This window comes from Pezoporus flaviventris, unplaced genomic scaffold, assembly GCF_033815535.1.
Source record: "Pezoporus flaviventris isolate CSIRO_AGI_PZ_B2104156 unplaced genomic scaffold, CSIRO_AGI_Pfla_v1 ptg000021l, whole genome shotgun sequence".
In the NCBI taxonomy this organism is placed as follows: Eukaryota; Metazoa; Chordata; class Aves; order Psittaciformes; family Psittacidae; genus Pezoporus; species Pezoporus flaviventris.
The window spans coordinates 10,376,103-10,402,391 of NW_026892569.1; the positions used below are offsets into that span (position 1 = coordinate 10,376,103).

Here is a 26,289-nt window from a genome sequence, read left to right on the forward strand (position 1 = left end):
TTGAGCAGCCGCTCCGCCAGGGGGAGCTCCCGCGCCCGGCGGGATTGGCGGAAGCTGTGTGTGCTCGGGCAGGTCCTCGTAGCTCCGTCCCGAGCGCACGGTACCGGGCGCGGGGCAGCGCCGATCCGCTGATACCGGGACGGCCCCGCCGGACAGAGCACGCCCGGTGCCATCCTCCGCCGGCGGCCCGGGGTCGTTTCGGTGCCCGCTCTGCTCCGCCGCGTGAGCCTGGCAGGACCTTCCGCATATCCCATCAGCCCCTGCGCGCGGCCCCGCCTCCCTCTCTCGGCGGGGCCTGCCGCGGAAGGCGCCATCGCGCTCCCGGTGAGTTCCCATCCGTCGCCATCCGCTGCCCCCGCGGGTCCGTTCCCCTCCCTTCCTCCTTCCCCGCGGTGCGGACCCCTAGGGCCGGGACCTCCGTGGGGTCTCGGCGAGGCGGCGGCCGGGTAACGGGGGCTCCGCCGCGGCGTCGGCTGGGGCCTGACCGAGGTCGCGGTGTGGGAGTTCGGGCCCGGCCCGGGCTTGGCCGCGGCGCTCCCTCGGTAAAGCGGCGCCGGAGCGTGTGCGCCAAACCCGCCACGTTCAGCGGCAGCGCGGCGAGCGCCGGCCCGTTCCCGTCAGGCGGCGCAGCCCCCCCCCGGGTTTGGCGCTCAGGCTCCCCCGCCGCTCTGCCGAGGGATAGCTGAAGCAGCACCGCCTGCTCGGGGTGGGGAGGGCTCCTGAGTGCTCGGGGCGGGAGGGGGACGTGAACGCGGCCGCGGGCAACCTCCCAGGATCGCATCTGGAGAGCTCTCAGTGCTCTGCCAGCTTCGGAGGCGGGAGGCAGAGGCACTGCAGGCGAACACCCATTCCCTCGCTAGCCTCCGGAGTGGCCCGCGAGTGGAAGGCAGTCTGCGACACGCGCTGCAGGCGGGCAGTGCATCGCCTCCATGCCAGGCCGCCCTGCTCACACCGGTCCCGTTTGCCTTAGGCACCATGCCTGCCCTCAGGCCTCTCGTGAAACCTAAGATCGTCAAGAAGAGAACCAAGAAGTTCATCCGGCATCAGTCTGATCGCTATGTCAAGATCAAGGTAAAACCTCACTGGGGAAGTTCATGGGGATGTGAATTCGGGGACACCTGGGCACAGCTGCCTCGGGGGTGGTGGTGAATTAAGGCACGAAAGGTGCAGGGCTGTGCTGTCACGGCCTGGCACGGTGAGTAGTGGCTGGAGCTGTCACCTGGAGGCCATTGCCTTCACGCTGCTCTCAGAACTGCTCCCTGCAGTAAATGTTTTCTGCATTTCTCCAGCGCAACTGGCGCAAACCGAGGGGCATTGATAACAGAGTTCGCCGGCGCTTCAAGGGTCAGATCCTGATGCCCAACATTGGTTATGGGAGCAACAAGAAGACCAAGCACATGCTGCCCACGGGCTTCAGGAAGTTCCTGGTCCACAACGTCAAGGAGCTGGAGGTGCTCATGATGAGCAACAAGTAAGTCTGCGGGGGAAAGGCAGCGCAGTCAGGGGAGGCGGACACAAGGAAGCTGTTGCCTTCAGGAGCATGAAGGTTGTCTTGGTTTCCCCAGTAGTGCACCCGTGGGGTCCTGGTTGATGAACTCCTCCTTTGGTCACAGAATCCCAGGTTGGAAGGGACCTCAGGGCTCATCTGTGCAGCCTTTCTAGGTGAAGCACAGTGACACAGAGGTGGCAAACAGCTCAATACGTGCTCAGTACTACTGATAAAGCAGCAATTGGAGAGCGCTAGCTTCATGTGCCTGTTCAGGCACAGGCCTGAGTCCACATGTAGCACTTTCAGAACGAAATAATAAGAGTAATAATTAATGCTTAAACACTGCCTCTTACTGGCTCTTTGTTCACAAGAGGAAGAGCAGAAGGGTCTCGCTGTGCTGAGCTCCTGCCTCAGGCTGGGATGGTCGGGCTTGGTGATAGGGAGACTTGCATCGTTCAGCTCCCCCATTGTGTTGTGACACTGCTGTGCTCTGCTGCATCCCAGTGCTGCCAGCCGGATGGCTCTGAAGCACTTTGCTTTGCCTTGGCTGCTGTGGGAGCTGAGCCTGATGCACTGTGTGTTCCCAACAGGTCGTACTGCGCAGAGATCGCTCACAACGTGTCTTCTAAGAACCGGAAGATAATCGTGGAGAGGGCGGCCCAGCTCGCCATTAAGATCACCAACCCCAACGCCAGGCTGCGCAGTGAGGAGAACGAGTAGAGCAGCCTCTGCCTCCGAGGTGTATTTAATAAAGTGTAAAACAGACTGGGGTGGGTGTTGTGAATGGCTGGAGGGAAGGGCTGGGGCTGGGGGCAGCGGGTGGCTCCCCTGTACCACTGGCTCATGTGTGTTGGTGTGGCAGCTAATGGTGAGTTCTGGAGGACACGCAGCTCCGCAAGCACAGGTTTATTTTTTATACCACTCAAACAATGGGTGTTCTTTCACACACGCTATAAATATTCTTCACACCAACCACTCTGTCATAAGCAGAGAAATTAAAGGTCACTGCAGCTCCAGGGCCACAGGCACCGTGTCATGGTGGCCTTTCCACACCCTGTCTTTTAAGGCTACTTAGTTCCTCTGTGCAATGTGGGGCCTGACCACAGCAGCCACACAATTAAGTTTTCAAGCGACAGAGGGATAGTGGTGCTGCTCATGAGCTTACACCTCTGGCTGTTGTCACCCCTCTTCTGTGACACTTAAGTACTGAGCACCAGCTCTCCTGCTGCTGTTTGTGGCTCAAAGTCAGCACAGATCTGCACCTTTGTGGCTGGTCACAACACAAACACTGAGCTGCTCAAGCGGGAAAGACAAGGCAGTGTTAAATGCAGAGTCAGTCCTAGCACAGGGTTTTTACTGTAACCCAAACTGTTGCTCCAGAGACTGCTGGTTGAGGTATTTGCAGCCAAACGTGCAGGAACACGAGCTGCTGGTGCCATGGTGGAGCTGAGGCTGGGAGGTAACCCCACGCAGCCCCTGCAGCATGGCTCCTGCAGGTCTCCCATTGAAGCAGGGCCTGTGACTGTGATGCTCATTGCTAATTACAGACATGACTGCTGGTTCTCAGCCATGTTGTCTAGTGAAATAATACAAATACATTCTTCAGGCAGTTTGGGGTAGAAAGTGCATGTGCAGTGGTTAAAAAAATCCCATTTAAAACTTTGTCCTGCAGTAAGGAAATATTTCAGGAAGTTTCCATTTCCCACGGAACCACGCTCAATTTCAATTACTTTGTACACCCGTTAAAAACACAAGGATATTCCTCTCCTCAGCCCTCCCCTGTGTAAGGAAGGTTCAGTTCCCTCCTCTCGTGTGTCTCCCTGCAGTCAGCAAGGTGTCTGGTGCTGCTGGGACCTGACTTTTTCTCCTGTCAGTCCCCAGTGACTTACAAGTGGCTGCTGCAGCAGAGCCCAGCTCTATGGTGTTCCTTGTCCTCAACGTCCTCATCCCATCAGGGTATCAGCAAGGGCAGGAAGGTGGTGAAGTAAATGGGCAGACCTTAGCTCATGTCCATTGACTCTGAGGTGGAGAGGGAGGCAGAATCCTTCTGAATGCTCTCAAAGAGCGACGCCATTTCAGGACTGGATCTGATCTGAGATGAAAACTCAGCCATCACTGGGCTTTTCTCTACTTCAGGGATGGTCAGGAGAGCAGCCACGGCTCTCATGGCGGATCGCTTCAGTTCGTCCTGCTTCTCAAACTCCTGCTTCACAGAACCAGCTTTAACCTACAAATCCAAAGCGCTGTTATCATTTAGAAAAGGTGGTGCAGGCAGGAGGAAGAGGACACACAGCAGAGACAGAGCCAAGCCGAGCACTGTCCCTCCAGAGGAGTGTGGGGAACGGCTCCTCAGCAGCAGGGACAGGCAGCCAGCAGCAGAGGCTCATGCAAAACCCGTCCCAGTGCATCCCACTCCTTGGTCTCACCTTTGTGGAGCAGGTTGCCCGGAGTGGCTCAACCAGCCTCTCAAGCCGCTGCAACACGGCGCTGGGGCAGAGCGTGGACAGCCGAGCCAGCATGATGAAAGTCAGCATCTACACCAGGAGGAAAGAAAACTGCATTACTTGGCTGCACCCACCAGCCCCAGGCCTGCAGTGAGGATCCACTGCTGGGGCTGCGTGGTTGCTCTCCCCACAGCAACGTGTGGCACCCACAGGGCTGTTGAGTCCCTGTGCATTTGTGCAAGGGGGGGTTATTGAGAGCTTTGGGTGCATCAGACATGCAGGCACTGGCAGCCAGCACACTGGAGTTGCCCGGTTGGGCTGGAGTCCCCAGCATGCATCCAGCTGTGGGGCCATCATCAATGACAGTGCTAGTTCCTAACAGAGTATCACTGCCACACTAAGCAAGTGACAAATCACAAGTTTTAAGGCAGAAGAAACTTACTTTAGACTTCGTTAAGTTTCCTATAAACCCAGCTACACCAGGGTAAAGCTAGAGCTGGACAGCCCCAGATGAAGGCTGTGGTAATTGCACAGAACAGGAACTGGCATGCCAGGAGCACTCCATGCTGTGGTGACACACCAGCTCAGTTCAAGCCCAGACCCTAGAGAAGGAATTACACAGCTTGGGCACAGCACCTACCCGAATGTCATAGTGATCCTTCAGTCCATCCTCCACGTGGTTCAGGTACTCGTAGATATCCAGTCGGTCGAGGCAGCTTTCCAGCAGCGTGTACATGCATTCAAAAGCAGCTTTCCTCACGTCAAGGCCATCATCCACCGTGTGCTTGAATGGCCCCATTTCTACCTTAACAAGACAGAAACCCATCCGTCACCAGGCAGCAGAGGGGCAAAAGCCTCACTGGGCTTCACGTGCTGCATCTGCTGTGCTGCACCCAGAAGACTGTGGCCGTACCTCCCGGATGAGCTCCCGTCGGACCTTCGTTTCGTTGTACAGGCTGGGGAGAACTGCAGGGAGCAGATCGCGGATCAGAGACGGTTTGTTGTGAGCAGCAGAATTAAACAAGGCTAAAGCCACGCGTCGAACATTCAGGTCCGGGTCCTGGAGGGTTTTTAAGAAGTCACCTGTGGGACAAGACCGCACCAGTCAGTTCTGCTGCAGCGACTGAGAAGTGTTTAAAAGTAATCACAGTGTGTTCCAAAGAGTCTGGTTATCAAAACAGCTCAGGTAAGGTAGCTCCAGAGGCACAGCCTTGCAGAGACATTTGAGGTGCTTTCCCTCCCTTCATTTGGGATATGGTGAATGGAAAAGACACCACTTCCCTACATTTGGCCATAAAAACATGCCCCATGATTCCAGCTGCCTCATCCTGAAATCAAACCAGAAGCTTTAGCATTCAAGGAAGTTGGGGTATGGTTTTTTTCTTAAGGAACTTACACTCCCTAAAAACCTCTGTCGCCAATGGAATATGCCTGAGAGCAAGGCATGAGAGCATTCAACAAGGACCCACGTGACAGTGTTGCCTTTTAATCCCACAAGCAGATAAACACAGATAAATAACTGGATTAGATGAGGTTCACATAGGTGTGAAAAATCCCAGGGCTGCAGTGACACCTAACCTCACATTCCCAGGTCACTGCCCTACCTATGCAGCCTTTCAGGAGAGCATCGATGGGCTGAGGTTGGTCTGCAATTGTGAACTTGACTGCAGTCACCACTGTGCTCCGGGCATGGGGAGAGCCTGCGGTGAGGATGGAGAGAAAAAACAGTGAAGGATCAAGAGGTAAAATCACTGCTGTGACTCTGTAGTGTACACTGCTCTCAGTCACATCACACACGCACTGGAGAGACAGAACAGGATTTGTCCTAACAATCTCCTTGTTTAAACCCTTCTACACACTCTCCATGTGCAGCCCCTCTGCTAACACCCTCCTGCCCCCCGTGCAAACCAGTGCTTCTCCAGCCCCCCTGCAGAGACCCCACTTGTTGCCTTCTCTCCTCTGCAGACAGGCTTTTCTCCCTGCTGTACCCACCAGCAGTTTACAAGGAGGATTCCCCGCTCTCCCACCTCCCTGCCCTTACCTGATGGCAGCTGGTTTTTCAGCCGGGGCAGCAGCTCAGAGGGATTCACCAGAGTCAGCTTCCCCAAGCACTCAGCCACCACATTGCGCGTCCCCTCCTCTGTGCACTCACAGTGCTTGAAAAGCAGAGCCCAGATATCCTCCACGTAGGGTTTGAGGCTGTCGGCCGGGGAGGCACTGATCACTTCTTTCAGAGAGTGCAGCAGGAGGTACTGCCTCTTGGGCTGGCTTCCGATCTCTTTCAGCATGAAGGGAAGATACTCCTTAAGATTCCCAACGCTGACGTTCCCCAGCGCGTAGGAAGCGGCGGATTTCACCTCTTCGCTGCTGGACGTGAATGCTTCCAGGATGACGGTTTTGAGCTCCCGCTGAGCACTGAGGTTGGTGGTGCGCCCCATCTCTGCCAGCGAGAGGAAAGCCAGCACCTTCACAGCAGAGCTGGACTTGGGGGTCTTTACATCCTGGATAAACCGGTTCACTGTCGCAGGGGCTTCCTTGGGGCAAGCTGAGGACAGGGCTGCCACACACTTCGCAACAGAGTAATAGGCCTGTTTGTGTAATGTCGGAGCCGCCGCTGCCCCGGAGCAGTAAACGGGCGCAGTTAGCTGCTTCAGCAGCTCCGCGTACCCCATGGGGGCCGCCTTCGTCAGCACCAGAGCATGAAAGAAGTCTATGATGGCGTTCAGAGCCCCTCCCTGAAGCAAAGGCGAATGGATGAGCTGCAGGATTTCAGCAAGAACTGAGCCGCTGATCTTGGAGATGCAGGAGGGATAAACCTGAGCCAAAGTAGTAAGGAACATGACAGCCACCTGGGAAACATGCATGTCATTCTCAGTGATTAAAGCAGGGAGCTCTGTCAGGACAGACTCTATCATGGCAGGCTTGAGGCTGTCACTGTAGTTCTTCACCAGGATGTCTAGGGCAGTCAGAGTGCTCAGCTTCAAGGCACGTTGATTCTTTCTCAAGAAGGAAGCTAGAATGGGGAAACCTTCTCCTAGGATGGGTCTCAAATCTATCTTAAGGGGAGAACTAGCAATTAAGGTTAATGCCTTGACTGTTGTCAATCTGGTGATTTCATTTTTGAGCCTCTCTAGAAATACCTTCAAGGTTGGCTGGAGATCAGTGCTTAAATGGTCTCCCAGATTGTAAATAATCTGTCCCATGCAGGAGATGGCACGCTCCTTCACCTCCTGGTCGATGTCAGCTGCCTTCAGCCGCTTCAGAGTACCAGGAAAAAGGTCCTTCACGTAAGGCTTGGCATCGAAAGTGCAGGATTTGTCCAACGGCCTGATAACTTTCACAAGTTGCTGAGTAACCAGCAGGGCTTCGGAAGTGATCTTATAAAAGGGGTCTCCAATACAGGTCACAACAGGAGGTAGCAGGCTTTTGATATGAGGATGGAATACCTCCGGCTGATGGTTGCAAAGAAGAACGTGAAGGAAGGACAGTGTGTCGATCCTCATGTTGGAGGAGCTGGATTTATCGGCCAAGGAGAAAACAATTCCTGCTCAGAAGAGATGAGAAGGACTGCGTCTTATTTCAGCAAGCGGTTTTATCACACCCACACATCCCAAAGAAGGACACAACTGGAATTGGTTTTCTTTCTTACTTTCCTCTCACCACCCAAGAAATGTATGCCCAGAGAGAGGGCTGCTCTCCTTGCTGACTTCCTGCTTTCCAGGACGTGGCAGTTCAGACATAACTGGTCTCTGCAGCAGTCCTGGGGGGCTACAAACACTTCTTAGAAAGTTAATTTGCAAAGTCACCCTGGTCCTAGGGGAGAAGGGACTGCTCGTCAAGTGCAAGGAAGTATGAGAGAATGGAACGAAACTAAGGCTGGCAAAGCCTAGTCTCAACAACAGGCACTCCAGGCAGCGGGAATGCCCCTTCCTGAGCTTTTCATTTTCCCCCTATTCTGCTGTCAGAAGTCTTCTAGAAGCTGGGGCTCTGTGTTCACCTAGTTTTACATCTGTTAGCACTGTTCAGAACAAATTGTGGCCCCTTACAGACGGACTGCCTCTGCAGAAGGGAGGTACTTCCAAGTCCAATTTCTGTGGCACATATTTCCCAGAAGACTTAATGGGAAGCACTTACAACAAAGCTGCTTGCCCCCCCCAAGGTCGTGCCTGACACTTGGTTTGACTAGGTTTTTCCAAAGAGGGAGGTGCATGGATCTGGCCTGGGGATAAGCACAAGAGAATGTTTTTATATGTACTGTACAGTCACTCCAAAAGCAGAGGCAGGACCTAAGTATTGGAGCCTCTCAGCAGTGGGATGCTGCATGAGCCTACAGGCAGAAGAGCTCAAGGAAAAATGTGGTGCTGCAAATTAAATAAGCAACCAATACAAATTGTTTTTTTAAATGCTACTGCATTTTGTAAAAGAGAACATCACTCATTACTGACCCCAGCAGTAACAGCATAACTCCAGCTAGTTTTAGTGCTCCTAAAAGCATCTCTTCAGGAGACTGTGGAAATGGACTTGATGTTCCTATCCTGGCATTCAGTGGTAGGCAGAGGCCAGGATTGATCTGGGAGCTGTTTGGCACATCAACAAAGCAGAACTTGATGTGTATGCCCTGATGCTGAACAGCATATACAGGAATCAAACTGGAACACACAGGCAAGGAGCATGTGGTAGCATTGGCCAACCCTGCTCCTTAACCCCCAGACCACCAAGCTTACCAGGGATGAGTGCAGGGACGTGATCTGCCAGGCAACCAGGAAGCACATTGGCCAATTCTGTCAGGAGGCTGAAACAACCCTGTCGAGATTTGATGCTCTTTTCTTTGAGCTGCTTGTGCAAGGCCTTGACGATGTTGGGGACCTGCAGTTTGAAAAAAGAAATCCAGGAACACACACATCAGTCACCCCACTTCCAGGACACGGAGCAGCTTGTTCAGCTATGCCAGAGGCACTAACAGCATGAGGACAAGCAGGAACACAGCATGGAACAGCACTCCCCACCACCTGAGCATGGGCTGGGCTGGATTACCAGGCAGGACACAGGAGGGGACACTATTCTTCTTTTCCATGTTCTACCGACAGACTAAGCAGCCCTTCCTGAAGCCAAGGTTATCCCCTAACACAGACGCTTAAGGAGCCACAACAAAATTATCAGACCAGGCCCCACTGCTAAAGGAGCTCAGAATTTTGCGATTCCTTCCCTCTCTGCTGTTTAAGGACCTAGCCCCATCCCTGTATTGAAACCTGCCAGTGATTCAGTGAAATCAAAATCACAGGGCTGAGGTGCAAGTTGTTTAAATTAATAGCTTATAATGAATGATGTAATTTCATTTTGGAAGGGATTTTAATCCTCCTGCTTCAGGGACTCACCAGTCAGTGATAGGCAGCATCAGCCAGAAAAAGCTGCTCTTGTGGTCATGCTACTCTATAACTACATAGTTATTTCCAATGTTCCTTTTGTCTTCTGAAATGGCACATGTACAGCACAGTCTTAGCAAGGACCCTGGGCTAGGCAGTCCTGATCAGCATGTGTGGCTGAATTGTGCCAACTGCAATTACTCCAGCATTGTTCTGAACTAGAGCAGTGTGTCAGAGAAAGTGCTTCCACTACGGTGTGCTCAGCAGTGGTGTGCAGACTGCGTATGGCCACAGTCAGCTCCCCTGGAAGGCACTGGCTGTTCTCCTGTGATGAGCAGGGCTGCATGCCCTCCCGCACCTGCTGACCAGACCCAAACCTCACTGAGCTTCCCATGGCTTCCTCCAGTCTATTTCTACAGTTTATTCAATGAGTTTCCTAGCTACCTTTTCATGCTTAACTACTGGGTTTATTCATCGGTGGCACAGCATCTACTTCTCTTCATTCTGATTGAAATCCAACAGCTTCTCACTCACCTGGTTCCGAAGCATCCTCAGAGGAACATCATCTTTGCCGGAGGCATCGGCTGCATGCAGCCAGCTCTGGATGGGCAGCGTTTGTCTCAGCAAGGAGATGTAAGCGCTGAAGATGTCAGCTTTGACATTCTCCTCCCTCTCTTTGAATCTGCTTATCAAGACCGGGGAAAGGGTTTTGTAGAAGTCCTGCAGGAGGTCGTGCCTGCTGCTGACGATGGCCTCCAGGCACTTGGCTGCAGACCTGCGGACCTTCCAGCTGATGTCATCGTCATCACTGTACTCATCATCGCTTTCTGGAGAGAAGGGAAAACAAGGAGCACCGTTATGGGAGACCCGTTACAAGCTAGAGGATCACCTGACCCTCAGAGCTGCCCTCGCCAGTGACCAGACATCTGATGCCAGTAAGTCACACGTATTTGGGAACATGGAATGGTCCAGAATGGCTCGTCCCTACAGGCGTCACTACCAGCCAATATGAGCCAGGGCTACCCTGCAGCAGATTCTTCTGTTCCAAGTAAGAGCTGACAGAGAATGAACCTGAATGTTGCAGCCAGTGAGGGCTGCTTCAGCTGAGGCACTGAGGCTTTTGTTGTGAAGGGAGAATGAGGTTCCCAGATTTTAATGCCAGAAACATGTAAATATTTGTCTTAGCAATTCCTGAATGGCACAACACAGTGTAACAATTTACTGTGTTACTGGCAGAACATTCAACATGTTCTCCAGGAAGCAGGCCAGGATTTTACCCCGTTAGTATGAAAGCAAACAAAAACGCTTTTTTCCAAGGAACTTGTTCTAACTTTTGTTCTTAGCAGCGATAAATAGAGACATTATGAAATGTCATCTATAACTACCAGGTATTAAAGGTACCCCTTTAGGGAGAAATGTTAACCCAGTGTTCTGCAGAGCACAGTCATCCTCACAAGCAGGCACCTTGCTCTTCATCCTCCCCATTTTCAGTTTCCATCATCTCTTCCTCCTCCTCATTATCATAGTTGTAGTTTGGGTCAAAGGTGATGTACTTCAAACATAACCCCATCACATTAGGGATGTGAGGGTCTATTTCCTTTGGGCACCTGTCATGACAAATGAAAATCCTAAGAGTTAATAAATTAAAGATTGAGCTATTTTAAATATCCAAATAACGTATTTAACTTCAAAAGGATCCCAAAATCCTTCACAAACTATATGAACATTTTGCTAACATGAATTAAAGTGGAGCTGCTCTTTCCTGCTGTGCACAAACCAAGAGCACATTCCCTGGGGAGGATGAAATGATTTCTGTAAGGAAAAATGATAAACTGCCTTCACCACATGGGTGAATCCTCCATCCATGGGCAAAAACCTCAGCACTCTGCAGAGCTCCCCTAACAAGTCAAGCAGGAAATGTTTGACCAAAGAATGGGAGAACTGCAGCTCAGCAGGAGAGCTGAGCCCCCTTCCTGTCCCCCAGGAATTAGGAGACCCGCAGATCCCTCTTGCTGAGGAATCCTCCAGGGACAAGGAAAACTCCCATTCCTGCAGAACCAATTCAGAAACACCCCCTCACACGCTGAGGCAAACCAGCTCATAACTCAAGCCCAACTCTGCACGTGAAGAAGATATTTCATTTGTGAACTGCTTTTGCCAACAGGAACACACACAGAAAGGTACTCCACCCTGGATGCTGAATATACGGATAGTCTCACTAGGAGGACATTGTTGCACAGCATGGTGCATGGCTGTTCCTCGAGGGCACACACCTTCTCACAAAAGACTCAAAGGCCTGAAAACAATACTCTCTCAGCTCGTCATCTTCCACGTTACAGTACTGAACAATCAGAGGAATTATCTTCTCCAGATGTTCTCCTGGGAAAGAGAGAGTAAGCAGTAGTGAAAAACCATTCCAGCCTTCACCCACGAGTGCTGACAGCTCACACATCTGCCACTTCCCTCGTGTGCTAGGCAGAGCGTTCCTCAGCACCACTGGGGCAAGGAGCCAGCAGCCCACCAACGGCCAGCCCTGCAGGGCTTTTCAGCAGAAGAACCCTGGTACCTGCCTTCAGCCCCCTGCTGGTATTTCAGTCATGGAAGAGCAGCCATTAGAGATCTAGGACCTAATCTCAGCTCTGGCAGGTCTTTAGACACGTAATACAATATGTTGCCCTCCGTTTCTCCTCTCATTTAAAATGTGGTGAATCCACTGACCTAATTCAGGAAGGGAAGCACTGCAAGACCTTGAGATGAAATCACTACAGAAGAGCAGCCAGAGGATTACTCTGGTGCCTCCTTCCTTCCAAGCAGAGATCAGAGAGCCAGGTCAGAACCACAGAAGGAATCACAAAGCACAAGCCACTAATACGTTAGCAACAGCGTAAGCATACTTATTTTACCACTAAAAGGAGCAGCTCTACAACAGATGTGTGATTCCCAGCATCCTTTCAAGCTACTCATCCTACCTATGCGATGTCCAGCCTGCCTGCTGATGCCAGCAACACACTGAATGTATGTCCTCGTAGTAGAAGTAGATTCATTCCTCTTCAGCTCAGCAAGCAAATGCTCGGTGAGCTCTGAGAAGATGCTTCCGCTGCAGGTCAAGACAAGATGTCCCAAGGCAATGATGGCCCTTTTCCGTACTGCCAGCCTGGGGCTTGTCAGCTGGGGCAGGAGGCAGTTCAGGATGGAGGAATGGAAAGAGTAGAGTGTTCCCCCTAGTCTGCAATCAACAAAATGAGGCAGAAGTTAAAAGTCAAAGCCTCAGAGAAAAAGCCCTTTTGCCAGCAAAAAAAAACCATAAAACTGCTTCAGCTCTGAAGAACCTGTGCGTGTTGTGGGGAGGGAGGTTTGGCATCCTGGTCTGATGCTCTTGTTTTACACACAGGGAAAGGTCATTTGTCTCCATCATGGAGGAGCTTGATTTTGCCCATGTCCTTCTGGATGACCTGGGGGTTTGTCAATCATTTCCTGCATGCAGTTGACAGATGACACTGTCACTCTGACTCATGTAACCAGAGAAAGAGGCAGCCAGGAGAAAAACTGCATGTGCAAACAGATCAGAGGGCTAAAATAAACTTCCCTGCTTTAACCTCTCCCTCCCTATATGTGTTTGAACTGAGCCTCTGTGGGATCCATCACCAATGTTACTGGCATTCCCAAGCACGGAAGGGCTCAGCATGTCATCCCTCATTCCTGCTAAGGAATCTGCTCTGCTGAGATATTCCCCAGTGGCACCCAATCCAAATCTTTAAGTCCTCGTAGCAGGATTACGGAAATAGAGAAATCAAAAGCAAACACAGCCCCCTGCAGAAGGTAATCCTTTAGTACCTGCTCAGCATATCTGACAGGATGTCAAGGGCCTCCAGCTGCACGGACACATCCTCCTGCTTGCCAATGGCTCCTGTCAGCTGGGCTGTGATCTTTTTGCACACGTTTGCTGTCATGGTGGAACCTGCAAGAGGGAGATTTTTTTTCTCCACTGTCAATTCAAAACAAGTCTTTTTACTGCTAAGAATCATTCGTTTCCTTCTACATTAGGAAGAGAAATCACCCCTGGGAGACCTAACCAGCACAGCAGTCAGGTTTTGTTTGAGATTGTGGATACATGCTGCACATACTCCCCCGGTGGTACCATGCAGTAACTATCTGGACAAAGCTTCTCAGACAGTGTCTTTCACCCTAAAGCACTTTGGCTGTCTCCCAGTCAGCTCCCAGGCCCATCAACACAGGGAGCAGGGGTGGGTGAGAAGGTTCTGGCATGTTTTTCCCATTTTTAACTTGAAAATGTTCAGTTTCAACAAACCAAGGTTTTCTCCATAGGAAGAGCAGTCTTGACAGAAACCATTTCTCAGCTCCATGCTGAAAGTTAAGGGTAGACCTGGATAAATCTGTCTCAAAATAGTATTTAACCCAGGTTCAAGAATGTGTTGAGATTACAACTGCAGTCTAAAACCTCCATCTCCTGCAGTCCAGACTGACATCTAGATACCAGTTTAGTCTTCACGCTGGGCTGTGCCTGTCCCAACAGTGGGTTTTGTTGTGGATTTTTCCCAGTTTGTTCAGTGCAAATTATAAGCAGCTTCAAATTCCATAAAGCTTTAAAAGGAAGGGACAATTGCTTCCCACACCATTCTGAACAGCCTCCGTGATGCAACAGCGCCAAAGCAGAAGTGGAATGTCCCAGGAACACCATGACCTGCTGAACAGCACTGCAAGAGGAGCCTGCCTCAGGCATATGCTGCTTTGTGGCCATTGTTTCAAACCTTCCCTTTGCTCCAGCAGCACCACCGCAACAGCAACCACAGAGACTGGGGCTCAGGGTGAGGAAAGCACATACGGAGATGTTCAACCTCTCCATTTTGCAGCAAACCCACACTGCTTTTGCTGCCTCCCACCCACACAGCATCAATCCTAGCCCTTCAGGAGCTGACTTATCTGTTGCTACCCTAAACCAGCCGCAGTTCATGTGATATATGTTAAATAAGGAATTCTGAAAGGATGGCTCACAAGAACTGAACATTTTGCAGAAATGCAGAGGACTTCAGCAAGCCCCTGCATGCTAATCCTACTTCTCCTCCCCACCTAAAATCCAGCAGCCCAGCAGCACTGCCACAGCCACCCACCATGAAGGAACAACAGATACATGAGCTGGCTACAGAGGAAATGGAAGTCTCCAGGAGCAGTCAGGAGACCTGGTCCAGCTGGGCTGCAGACAGGAGGTGGTGCAGTGCTGGCACTGCTGAGATCACACACGGTAGTGCATTGCTGACATGAGGACCTGCCAGAACAGCACTATCACGACATACACAGGATGCTGTAGGACTGCTGTAAAAAAAAATGGATTTCTCCAAGAACTCAGATGCCGTTTCAAACTCCAGTATCCCCCAGGTGACCAGCTCAAGTTTTCATTTCATCCCATTATTAGTCACATTGGTGCCTCGGCTCCTACCCTCTCTCCTTACTTCACTGGTTTTCCTCTAGCAGGTGCATAAGGAATCTGTAACTTTCAGGCTCTGAACTACCCCTTTTCCTCTGTTTCCCAAAGGTCGTGATTCCCTGTTGTCTCAGTGAGATAAACAGGGACAGACGCTTTACCTGTGGAAGTTGGTGGCAGCTCAGAGATGACTGTTTTCAGTCCAATGCTGGAGATATCCCGCAGCTGCTCCTTGTCTGACAACATGTTTGTGCACAGTGTATCCACGATGGTTTCCACCTGATACTCTTTCACCTTGCCAACCAGCGGGCCCAGACTGCAGGAGGAGAGGAGAAGCCGGTCAGAACAAAGAGAAAGAGGGATGCTTTCACCATCATAAGGGATGCTCAGGCTCACTCCTCCTGAAAGGCAGCTCAGCCCCAAGTCCAGTAGTGCAAAGGGTATGGAACACCTATGCACAGGTAGCTGTCTCCCTGCTGGCACAGCACTATTACCCCTGACAGCATGCTGAACGCAGAGTTCATCAAGCAAACTCACACGCAGCCTGTTCTGTGTAAGACTACTTCTAAACTTTACAATCAGGACAATAATAACCATTTAGAGTCTGAGCAGCTACTCTGAAATACAAGAATTAGAGAAGAAATACTAAATCCTGAGACCTTGTGCAAGTAGTGTTCAATCTTACAGCTCATTATGCAGAAAAGAATGGATAGCTCTCTCTGCTTTACTGGCAGACACTGTGGCACAGGGAACCTCAGGAACTCACCTAACCTGCAAACAAACCCACAGAACCAGAAACAGGACAAGTTTTCATACGGATTTCAAATTTGTGGTATTTTGGGGGACGAAGTGTGATTTCAGCTTTCCTCTGAAGAAATAAGATCATAGTTTTAGATGATAAAATCAACTGCAAGACCTCCCAATAGTTTCCTAACTTACTCCTGAATCCTGATGTGGGCTGCACAGATCCACACTTGGCCCTAATCCACCTGCCAGTGTCCTTCAGACCATCACATTTCTCCTGCTTAGAGATCCTTGCACCTGGCTGGGAATAACTGACTGGACATTAACTGCTAATGCAACCCCAGATAAACAGCCCCTGACATTCATACTCTGTTCGGTGCCCAACCATTTGCTTTAATGAACAGAATAAACAAACCCAAAGCAGGCAGAGACAGGAAAAGGACCAGGAAAAGTCAGGACAGTAGGAATCAAAAAGAAAGGGCCACAGGTCACAGAGAGAGTAGAGGGATAGAAGCAGTATATGGATAAATGAAGGGAATGTGAATAAGATCCACAGTAGGAAGCAATACAGGAACCCAAGGTTGTCTTTAAGTGGCCCACCTTTCTGGAGCCCTGTGGTGAACTGACCCATTCAATTGCATTTCTAGAATGAACACTGGGGGAAAGAGACAGGAAAGAACATGTCAGCAGTGGGATCACTTCATCAGGTGATTCAGTAGTAAAGGAACCTTCTGCCTTTTCCAGATGGGGTTAAAAAAATACTGAAACTGCCAATAGCAAAGCAGCAGCACAGGCTGCACTTGGACTCAGTGCAGGGGAAGAACCCATGTGCAATATAAATGTTAATGAAAATGCCCTTGAAGAGTAGGATTTGGACCTCAAATTCAAATGCCATTTTTGAAAGGCTGTACGTGTTCAGTACCATCTCGATCAAAGACAGGACCACTGGGAAATTCAGCACTGGATTTCAAAGGAGAGAAAATTTACAGCCCCAAATTTTAAACTGGGCTTCCCTCCAGAGAAATAAAATCTTAGTCATGATACTTGTAATATGGCAAGATTCATACCATAAACACTGAGCTGCTTCCAAAACCCCCTACTGCCTCAACAGGGAGACCTGTATGCTCACTGGTTGTACCAGCAGAGAAAGAGACTGCCATGCCCAGCATGAGGGACACCCTGCAAAGGGAGCTCTCAGCAAGGTGCCAGTGCTGCAGGGCTGGGCTCCGCTCTCACACACTCTCTGCAGCCTGAGACAGCTCTGTTACTGCCAGGGAGAATAAGAACTGCTGCCAAGGCTCTTACCACTTGACAGCGAGGTTCTGTACTTCCCCATTTTTGTCCTCCAGCAACTTCAAAAGCATCTTCACCACTTTTTTCTCGCTGTCTTCATCCAGTTTTATTGAATCTTTCTGCAGTTCCATCATCAGGTCGTTGGTGGCCATAAACCTGAAAGAACACACAGCAGAACTGGATTGCCTGATCCACAGACACATGAGCATTTCCTTCCCATCACTCTGGACAAATGAAAACACACTTTCAAAAAGTAACTTACACTCCTTTACACAATCCAGTCTGAAGAATAAGGTACAAAGAATTTACTGTCTTACAAGTGTAAAACTCAGACAGAGGCAGCTGGTGAAAAGGTTCAGCTAAGCAATATGTGAAAATGAAAAATGTAGGTTCTCTTCTTTCCCTAATATACATGGCAGGGATGGGGTAACCTAAAACTCTACAAACGGCACCCAGCTGTTTTGTTTTTCTCAGTCACTAAATCAAGCTGGTTAACTCTGCTAGCAAAAACTCAGGGTGGGTTTTCTCACCAATTGCCCAGCCTAGGAAAACCAGTCTGGAGTCTATGAATGTGCCTGGCTCTGCTCTTTCTGGCATACCTAGTCTGATAGTATGACCCCATGCATGGAGAAGGCCTATCAAGTTCAGAAACAAAGGATAAAGTAATGACTCCATACAAACTATACCTTAGAAGTTCCCTAGGCTGTATTTAGATTATTATGAGCAAAACCAAGTAGGTATTCATCATTGCAGTTCAGAAGGAAAAACAAACGCCCAGCTGACTGTTAGTCAGTGTAATGTTCTAACAGGGACAACGTCAAAATGGGTACTGGGAAGTTCTGGGAAGTATCTGTGTTCCTGGGAGCAAGAAATGTAAAAGATACTACCAGAGAAGCCTGAGGTTCTGAGAAACCTCTGTGTGGTTATTGTATATCAGCTGCTTTCCAATGTTAGCCCCAGCACCAGGATGGACGTTGAAAAGGAACCACAGAGAAGCTCTTCCCTCTCGCTTGCCAAACAAACCCTCCATTCTAAATCAGGCTCTGATGTAATTCTCTCAGCATGCAAGAGCCCTCATGTACCAGGGCAACATTCGTGTCCTCCATCTGCAGCCCGTTCCGGAGCAGCAGGTATCAGGTACATCTGGAGGGAGGGATTGCTGTGGTGGCAACAGCCTGAAATCCAGGATGGGAAAAATGCACGATCTGATTCTGCATCAGCCACTAAAGCTGCACGTGCACCTCAACGTCTGCCTACAACAACCATGACCAATTATGGCCACAGGCTGAGCTGAGTCTTCCAGGGCAACACATCCAGCTCTCGACCCACTACCCGCTGCCATCCTGCCCGCAGGACCTCAGACACTGCCACATGGATCCACCCAGGTCAGCAGAGCACATGAAACCCAGACCTGCAACTGCCCCTGCAGCTGAAGACAGGCAACGGGCCCAGGTCTGACCGTGCACCGGGAGGAAATGGCCCTGGAACACCCCTATGATACGCCCTGTGTTGGGCACATCTTGTTTGGAGTGTTAACCATAAACCCTTTGGACAAACACTGCAACTACTCCATCACTGACCTGTTTAAAAAGTGCCTGTTCTAACACCAGAAAAACACCAGCAGCCTCTGCAAAAATCAACCTATTTGGGGATGCTGCTACTCCCTCCCTTCTAAGAGACCTCAAAATACCAAGTCTGGCACAAATGGTAACTTCCAGGTTGATGTAGAGAGAGCGATGCGCTCACGGGTGAAATCCATCACACTTGCTCATTTCAACAATTATTTAGGGAATGCTTTAAGGATCAAACCCTAAGAAAAGGTCATTTTTTCTGCTGATGCAGACTAAAAGAATCTCAGTCCTGTTACAGGAGTGTTCACCCCTGCTTAGGAACAGCTCTGAAGGCGATCTGAGCACAGCCAAAACCTGCAGCCCCCAGCCCCAGGGAGCCGGTGGCTCTGGGTCTCAGCCTTCATGCTCTGACCTAACAGAAAAACAAGCTAAGAAGCATTTCGGCGTTTCTGCTGTCACGTTCTTCACCTGCCGAGCAAACACGGGGCTGAAGCCTGCCTGTCAACAACACTCTTAACCCCCCTCTCACTGTGTGCCCTCACTTCCATTACGCAGGGATCCAGGCAAGGGAGGGGGACGTTTCTTTCCCTGCGCTGCCCGCTCAGCCGGCTTGGAACGGTGCAAACGAACCGGACCAACACCTCCTGCACGCTCCGGATCACACCCGGCATCGGCCGCTCCTCGCACCCAGGGACCCCGCACTGGGAAGGGACCCTCCCGTGGGACACACCCCCCCCCCCGGCGCCGGCCCCGGGAGGCTGCCGCCGGTCCTTCCCGGCCTGGCCTGGCCTTGGTGCCGGTCGGCGGAGCCTGTACCTGAAGTCCTTGTCGGTGGAGGTCATCTTCTCCAGCAAGCTGGAGATGTGGTACGACGCGCTGGCCATCGCGGCGGCCGGCGGGAAGATGGCGCCGGGCCGGGGTCCCCGCTTCCCTCAGGGCCGCATCGGCGGGGCGCCCCCCTGAGGCTGGAGTTGCCCCGCCGGCCGGGAGCGGGGCGGGGTTCGGAGGGCTCTGTCCGTGGGCCCGGCCAGTGCCTGCCCCCGGCAGGCGGGACGGGACGGGACGGGGCAGGGCAGACCCCGAACAGACCCCGCGCTCCGGCCTGGTCCGGCCCTGCGGGAGCGCCTCGGGGCACTCAGGGGTCCCGGCGGAGGCGGGGCGGGGCGGGACGGTCCGGGTGTTAGGGCCGTAGCACTGCCAGTGCGTTGCCGCCGGTCCCCGCTGCCAGCCCGCCAGTGGAGCCCCGCGGAACGCCGGAACCCCGGCGCGGCGGAACCTCGTGGCGCGGGCGGGCGGGGCGCGGCGGGACCGTTCGGGTGTGGGACCGCCGTGCCACGTCTGAGCTGCGCCGTCGGGAGCTCCCCGGGTTCGCCGCCGCCGCAGCCGCAGCCATGGTAAGGCCGGGCCGGGGGCCGGAGGGGGTTCGCGGGGGGCTCCGGCGCCTGTCGGAGCGGTGGCGGGGGGAGAACCAGCGGTGTCCGCGGTGCTCGGGCCGAGCAGGCGGGCCCGGCCTCCCGGGCGCGGCACAAGGTTTGTCTCTGCTCACCCGCAGGTCTCGGTCATTAACACGGTGGACACCTCGCACGAGGACATGATCGTAAGTGCCGAGCCGGTGTCCCCTCGCCCTTCGTGCGCGCCGGGATGCGGCTCCCGCGGGGAGCGCGGTGGGGAATTCGGGCAGCGCCGGTTCGCTCCGTGCGGACACGGCCCCGCGGCTACCGGGGAGCGGCGCGAAGCTGCGGTTGTCCCGCCCAGGCTCGCTTGCGCCCGTTTCCATGGACCACCACGTGTGCGTGTAGTGAGCGGGACGGAGCAGGGGCAGGTGACACTGCGACCTTTCCTCCGCCCCGCGCGTGTGTGTGCGCCCGGAAACGGCCGCGTACAGCAAGGTCCAGGTGATGTGCAGGAGCGAGGAGCCCGCTCAGGGAAGGAACAAAGTGCCAAACGTAAATACGAGGCGTCGGTGTCCTCACACCCGCTTCATGGATTAACAGGCAAAACCACGTAACTGCTCCGGGCTCTGCAGCCCGTGGCACAGATTTCATGTCTGCCCCTGAAAACACTACGCATCCCTGCTCCGGGTTCCTCAGGTTTCTCCTGTGTGACCTTTGTGTGGTGAAAGCAGCAGCTCCGTGGCTTGCTTGGCTCATCTGGGCTGTTGAACCCGTCCTCTCTGACCCGCTGGGCTGGGACCCACCATGCTGGAAAACCCCATTTGTTCACCATTCTCACCACCATGTCTCGGATGTAGTCAGGTTGTTTAACAGAGCAGCATCGCCCGCGCTGACAGCAGCTTTCCTGTCCCCTGCAGCACGATGCTCAGATGGATTACTATGGCACCCGGTTGGCAACCTGCTCTTCAGACAGATCCGTGAAGATCTTTGATGTTCGGAATGGAGGGCAGATCCTCATCGCGGACCTAAGAGGGTAAAGTGTCGGAAAGGGGAGATTTTAACTGTGGAAGTGCTTCATGTTTTGTCACTTTGCTGTTTGGCAATGTAAGATGAGGGTAAATTCCTCCAAGTTCATAATGACTCTGGTGGTTGTCACTGAACAAAAGACAAAGTCAAGCTCTCCCCAGTAACGTTGTTGGTTGCAGGCATGAAGGTCCCGTGTGGCAGGTTGCCTGGGCTCACCCGATGTATGGAAATATCCTGGCCTCCTGCTCCTACGACAGGAAGGTTATCGTCTGGAAGGAGGAAAATGGCACTTGGGAAAAGACCTATGAGTACACAGGGCATGACTCCTCAGGTATGCGGGGTCTGGAGCTGGGAGTGAGACTGGGGATGTGAGAGGAGTTGGGTGAGACTGGAATAAACCTGTTGGTGTTAAGGAGGAAAGTCTCTGTCAATGGGGATAAATTAGTGGAGAGTCAGTAAATCCGTTCCATGTACACAGGACATTAATGTCAGGTCATGTCACTGGAAAACCTCCAGTCCTGGTTCATCCCTTTTTTGCCTAGGAGTTGTTTTACAAATAAATCAGCTTTCAGATAAACAAGACAGTAAGGTACTGAATTCTTGGGGGAAATCCTCTGTGTGCACTGCAGGGAGAAAGAAAGGAGGATTTTGGCATGCTGTGTTTTGTTGTGCAATGGAGACTGTTTTGTCCAGATGATCGGTCCTTGAGGTACAGATCTAAGAAGCCTCCAGCTTTGTTGTGTTACTGATCTAAATGACGACTGGTCTACTGACTCCAAATACTGCTTCCCAGTCATTTTTTGTTCTGGAGTCAGCAGTGCTCTTTGCTGTTGCAGGGGATAATCAAAGTCTTTAGTCTCTCATTAAGGTGTTCTTTTAGTGTTCTAGTTCTAAAAGGGTGCCAAAAATAAAGCAGTTTTCTGTCATTCAGTAAAATTCATTGACTGGCTTTGCTGAAATTTGGGAATGCCAAGACTCATTCCTAGCTCTCCAAGCTGCTCACTTTCAGTAACTGTAGTCTTAGTGTATTGTGTAGTCAGTTTTAGGTAGTGACCTTGGTGTAATCCTGCTTCTCCCTTCCCAGTGAACTCTGTCTGCTGGGCACCGCATGACTATGGGTTGATCCTGGCCTGTGGGAGCTCCGATGGGGCCATCTCCTTACTGAGCTACACGGGTGATGGGCAGTGGGAAGTCAAAAAGATCAGCAATGCACACACGGTGAGTCTGTCCCTTCGAGCAGCACAGAGCCCTTGGAGCCACGCAGAAATGCTGAGCTGAGGCCTCAAAGAACTGTAGAGTAGATGAATACTGAACTGCAGTGGAATTATGTGAAACAGTTTCCGGAATTGGGATAACTTGTTTTAAATTACTCCAGGGTGGGAAGGTATACAATGTAGTCACTAAAATGAAGGAGAAAACCAAATGTGTGAAGGTTACACTGATAATACCTGTTTATTAAGCATTAGCATTAAATACAGTGCTGGAAGTTACCTTGTAGGAAGTGGCTTTGGTCCTAAGAACATCTGTGCCAACTAACTGTGAATAAACTGGAGCTGGGAAAATGCAGGGCTCATGCTTTTCCCAAAATAGTGGGGATTTTTTCTTAAGCAGAACTTAATAAGCTGATGGCAGCAGCTCTCAATAGGGAGAAATGGGGCTCCAGACAAAAGGTTTCTGCATTCCTGAATCTTGGCAACTGTGTGTGTCTGGTGTCTTTCCAGTTTCTGTCTCTGTGCCCACTGTTTGTATATGCAAGATGATATTTGCACATAGAACAGTTACTTGGTGACCTGAGGGGTTCTGAGTAAGTGCCTTACTGAGACAGGCTATATTTGGATGTCTTGTTCGTCCAGTGTCCATCCAGCATTGTGTAAGACTCCTGCTTTCTTAAGATGGGCTTATTCCCCCCAAGTAGAGAGTATGTGAGGTGTCCACCCCCTCAGCAGCTGTTTTTATGTGTTTGAAGTAAGCAGCTGCTAATAGAGGCATTTTTTCATCAACTAGATTGGCTGTAATGCAGTTAGCTGGGCTCCTGCTGTTGTCCCAGGAAGCCTTATAGAACAACCGTCTGGTCAGAAACCAAACTACATCAAAAGATTTGCATCTGGTGGCTGCGACAACCTTGTCAAGATCTGGAAGTAAGTGCTCTGTTGCCAGGCTTAAGAACTCACAAAACCTGATACTCTTGATAGTCTGCAAGTCCCTGTTGGTATCTCAAGATTTTCAGCATCTCTGTGCTTTCATCTTTGAATTACTGTCTTAGAGAAGTGATTTAAAATTAGAAACAACTTAGTGATGTGCAGTCTCTCACATGGTTACAGCAATTTGTGTCAGCCCTGCTTCATCTTAACTTGGAAAGTGGTTTTCTGATTGTCTTTGATTACTGCTGTCACTTGGGCAATAGCAGATTTCTGTGCGGTAACTGAAGATCAAACACTCTTTGCCTGGGCTGCTTTCTATCCTCTGGAAGGGATTTTGTCTGTTAAAGTCATAGAGCTTTTGGAGGAGAGCGGAGAACACTTGTGCTTTGTATTATCTGGATAAACCTGGCATCTGAAAACCAAAGCCTTCCAGAACAGGAGATGAGAAATGTGATGGCTGCTGCTGCCCTCCTGATTGTGTAGCTGTGTTTTCAGGGAGGAAGATGGCCAGTGGAAAGAAGAGCAGAAGCTGGAGGCTCACAGTGACTGGGTTCGAGATGTAGCCTGGGCTCCATCCATAGGTTTGCCCACAAGCACCATTGCTAGCTGCTCACAGGTGAGGCTTCCCTTGGGGTGACAGAGGTAGGCTCAGTGCCCTTGCTCCCAGTTACTTCACTGGAACATGTCCTCTGAACAATCCTTTGCTATTGTCTGGGTCTGTGCACAAGAACCTTTGGGTTCTCTTTCCTCCCAGACTCGGAAGCCAGTAGAAACATTTATGTTTGTGTGTGTGGCTCTGTACCAAAGACTTATCTTTTATTCTGAAAATCATGAGCAGGATGATCTCACATTGAGGAAAACCTTCACACTAACATCATATTTTAATACCTCTGGATCAAAATCACTGAACTTCCAGCTAAATATATTACTTTCTCATAACTGGCATTCTTAATCAGCTCTGATGTCCTCAACCTTCACCTTGGCTGTAGTGTTTGCTGCTAATCATTCTGTAAATGCTTTTTTCCTATCAAGAAGACTACTCAGAAAGCTGCTGCCTTGCTGTCATGTGGCTGGAAAGAAAAATTCATGCTGGGGAAAAAAATCAGCTGGTACATAGATATTTTGTGAGCTCTTCTGGTATTTGCAAGTCATCTTTGGTACGCAGCTTTCTCACCAGAATGCTGTACTCCTATCTTGCCTGTAGCTGTAGTAAGAAACCAGCCCCTTTGTTGAGCAAAAATCCCTGTAGACACATCGGGGGCTCATATTGGAGCTGTGGGTTGGAAGGGTAGCTCCAGGTGCCATCGAGGTGGGGTCTTCTGTGTTGTACCTGGTGGTCCCACCAAGCCGGTCTGCTTCTCTAGGATGGCAGAGTGTTCATCTGGACATGTGATGATGCCTCTGGAAATTCCTGGTCACCGAAGCTGCTGCACAAGTTCAATGATGTTGTCTGGCATGTGAGTTGGTCCATTACTGCCAACATCCTTGCAGTGTCTGGAGGAGACAATAAGGTGAGTAACTCTGCCTTGGCTTGTGCCGTGTTTTCGGAAGAGCTGAGATGAGACAGGCTGTTGTCATGTCTGGTTGAGATGGGACTTCGCTGCAAGGGTGGCATTTTTCCTTTTGATTTACCAAGAGGGGAGGAAGAGCCTGACCTTCAGCAAACCACATGTGCTGCGTTGTTAGTATTGAAATGCAGGCTTCACTTCTTTTGGAGGGGCGCTAACAGCAGAACTCACATACTGTCCCCTTACCATTGGACGATTGCACAGCAGGCAGCAACAAATACCTGATACTTAGATCAACACTGCAGTGCTTGATTTCTGTAGTTGTAGACTGTCACCAAGCCGGTGCTGTGGTGGTTGTGAGGAGCAGACTGTACTTTAAGGCTGAAACTTCTTCCTGGTCTCATTTTGAGGTGACGCTGTGGAAGGAGTCCGTGGATGGACTGTGGGCATGCATCAGCGATGTCAACAAGGGCCAAGGCGGGGTGTCTGCCGCTGCAGAGGGGCAGCAGAACGAGCAGTGACATTCCAGCTGCCGCACGTGGTCGCTCTGATCCGCAGCGTTTCTTGAACCGGATGAGAACTGATTTTATCTAAACTGGACGTGAACACGGGAAACAATTACCTGATCTTAGGAGCACTCTGTAACTATTCCTGGGAGGCTACAATATGTTGATAATCGGCCTTAATTGACATTCCCTTAAATTTAAGGTAAAGAGCAACGTACTGTGCCTTATACTACTCCTTGATGCTGTGGAAGTTGTACCCTGCTTTTTGGGTTTAGGGATCAGGTTTAAGTGGATGTGGTGTAGTCGGGCTTCAAGTTCCTGGGCAGGAACAGGAGGTAGCTGTCAGAGTGGTGAGGTGCAAACTCCTTTGTGCAGGGGAACGAATAACTCTGTCCCTGCAGAGGCCAGAACTTTGCTTCAGGTAAGGGAAGGGCTGGTGGAGTTCTCAGCGTTGGATGGCAGCGTGCTGGCCAGCCCTGGTGATAGTGAAGTGGTGCTTGATCCTCCTCGAAATAATGTGCTTGGATAGGTGAAAATCTCTGTGCTTTCCTCAAGGTGAAAAGGAGTAGTGGAACGCACATGTCTTGCTTTACAGTGTTCTCAAACTTGGTTATTTAACCAACATCAATAAATCAGACCATAATTGGAAGATTAGGGTTTTTTTAGCCACACTTGTGTACTGTACCTCAGGTTTGTTGTTGAGATACCAAGAGAATAAAGCCCTATTGGTTAAGGCTGGGTGTGCTGTATTCATTAAGCTGGCTGTGGTCTGCCCCTGCGCAAGCCCTGGTGACAGTGTGCTCGGTACTGGCTGTGCCAGGCTGGGGCAGTGTCAGTCTCTAGCGCGACGATGCTGCGTACAGTGTAAGAAAACCCAAAGCTTTCAGTTAAACTTGGTGCCATTGCACGCCGCGGGTCCATCCTTGCCACCCCCAGGTCCCCAGCACTTGTGCAGGGATGACACCAGGTGGCAGCAAATGACCAGCGTGGGGAGATGCTGCAGCACCCATATTCCTGTGTTCAGAGCTGGGTGCACTCCGGGTCAGATTATCTCCTTCCATAACATGTCCAGACTTTGAAGTTTAAGGGCAAGCCACCCCTGAAAGGAGTTCAATCATTAACTTGTTTTGCAAGAGCTTTGATCTGGCCTGCAAGCAAACCCCGCTCTGCAGCTGCGCACACTTGTCACCAACTCACAAAGGCTGTTTCTGACCTCTGGCTCAGGGCAAGGATAATGTGAGGGATCTGAAAGGAGAAAACTTGGGGGCGCTGGGCCAGAGCAGCATTGCCAGGAGCAGTGTCAGTGCCTCCACCCTGTACCTGGGGGGCTGGAGGAGATGGAGGTGATGTATGTGGGGTCCCGCGTCCCT

The 26,289-nt window shown here is 51.2% G+C and overlaps 3 protein-coding genes across 7 annotated transcripts; 2 read left to right on the plus strand and 1 right to left on the minus strand.

The window, feature by feature from the left end:
- The first annotated feature begins 222 nt into the window (after positions 1–222).
- Positions 223–2,254, plus strand: RPL32 (ribosomal protein L32). The gene is made up of 4 exons (XM_061455978.1): positions 223–324; positions 971–1,071; positions 1,290–1,471; positions 2,080–2,254. Exons 2-4 carry the CDS (start codon positions 976–978, stop codon positions 2,207–2,209), a joined length of 408 nt encoding a protein of 135 aa, XP_061311962.1. The 5' UTR covers positions 223–324; positions 971–975; the 3' UTR covers positions 2,210–2,254.
- A 1,201-nt stretch (positions 2,255–3,455) lies between these two features.
- LOC133270592 (cullin-associated NEDD8-dissociated protein 1-like) lies at positions 3,456–19,331 on the minus strand. Of its 5 annotated transcripts, none has more exons than XM_061455981.1 (16): positions 19,161–19,318; positions 16,786–16,929; positions 16,081–16,135; positions 14,898–15,052; positions 13,131–13,254; positions 12,266–12,522; positions 11,570–11,675; positions 10,761–10,903; positions 9,831–10,123; positions 8,658–8,799; positions 5,975–7,477; positions 5,538–5,633; positions 4,847–5,016; positions 4,574–4,738; positions 3,916–4,023; positions 3,456–3,716 (listed from the first exon to the last, which is right to left on the minus strand). In XM_061455981.1, the coding sequence occupies exons 2-16, from the start codon at positions 16,814–16,816 to the stop codon at positions 3,489–3,491; spliced, it is 3,576 nt and encodes a 1,191-aa protein (XP_061311965.1). In that variant the 5' UTR covers positions 16,817–16,929; positions 19,161–19,318; the 3' UTR covers positions 3,456–3,488. The 5 variants fall into 5 exon arrangements, 4 of the variants coding, with proteins under 4 accessions (XP_061311965.1, XP_061311966.1, XP_061311963.1 ...); XM_061455982.1 differs by lacking the exon at positions 19,161–19,318 and adding an exon at positions 15,676–15,809 and having other exon boundaries at positions 16,786–16,804; XM_061455979.1 differs by lacking the exon at positions 16,081–16,135 and having other exon boundaries at positions 19,161–19,329.
- A 219-nt stretch (positions 19,332–19,550) lies between these two features.
- On the plus strand, positions 19,551–25,652 carry SEC13 (SEC13 homolog, nuclear pore and COPII coat complex component). Its single transcript, XM_061455984.1, has 9 exons — positions 19,551–19,738; positions 19,897–19,941; positions 20,656–20,771; positions 20,944–21,095; positions 21,849–21,982; positions 22,769–22,902; positions 23,401–23,521; positions 24,270–24,416; positions 24,824–25,652. Exons 1-9 carry the CDS (start codon positions 19,736–19,738, stop codon positions 24,932–24,934), a joined length of 963 nt encoding a protein of 320 aa, XP_061311968.1. The 5' UTR covers positions 19,551–19,735; the 3' UTR covers positions 24,935–25,652.
- The last annotated feature ends 637 nt before the right edge of the window (positions 25,653–26,289 follow it).

Bases quoted from the DNA above. Each gene is read 5' to 3' on its own strand.
- RPL32 (XM_061455978.1), top strand. From the start codon at position 976: ATGCCTGCCCTCAGGCCTCTCGTGAAACCTAAGATCGTCAAGAAGAGA. The intron at 1,072-1,289 runs GTAAAACCTCAC...GCATTTCTCCAG, and splicing joins ATCGCTATGTCAAGATCAAG to CGCAACTGGCGCAAACCGAG. The intron at 1,472-2,079 runs GTAAGTCTGCGG...TGTTCCCAACAG, and splicing joins GTGCTCATGATGAGCAACAA to GTCGTACTGCGCAGAGATCG.
- LOC133270592 (XM_061455979.1), bottom strand. From the start codon at position 19,228: ATGGCCAGCGCGTCGTACCACATCTCCAGCTTGCTGGAGAAGATGACC. The intron at 12,523-13,130 runs GTACTAAAGGAT...TGTTGATTGCAG, and splicing joins CTGTCAGATATGCTGAGCAG to ACTAGGGGGAACACTCTACT. The intron at 10,904-11,569 runs GTGTGTGCCCTC...TTGTCATGACAG, and splicing joins TTTGAGTCTTTTGTGAGAAG to GTGCCCAAAGGAAATAGACC.
- SEC13 (XM_061455984.1), top strand. The intron at 21,983-22,768 runs GTGAGTCTGTCC...TTCATCAACTAG, and splicing joins AGATCAGCAATGCACACACG to ATTGGCTGTAATGCAGTTAG. The intron at 23,522-24,269 runs GTGAGGCTTCCC...CTGCTTCTCTAG, and splicing joins CCATTGCTAGCTGCTCACAG to GATGGCAGAGTGTTCATCTG.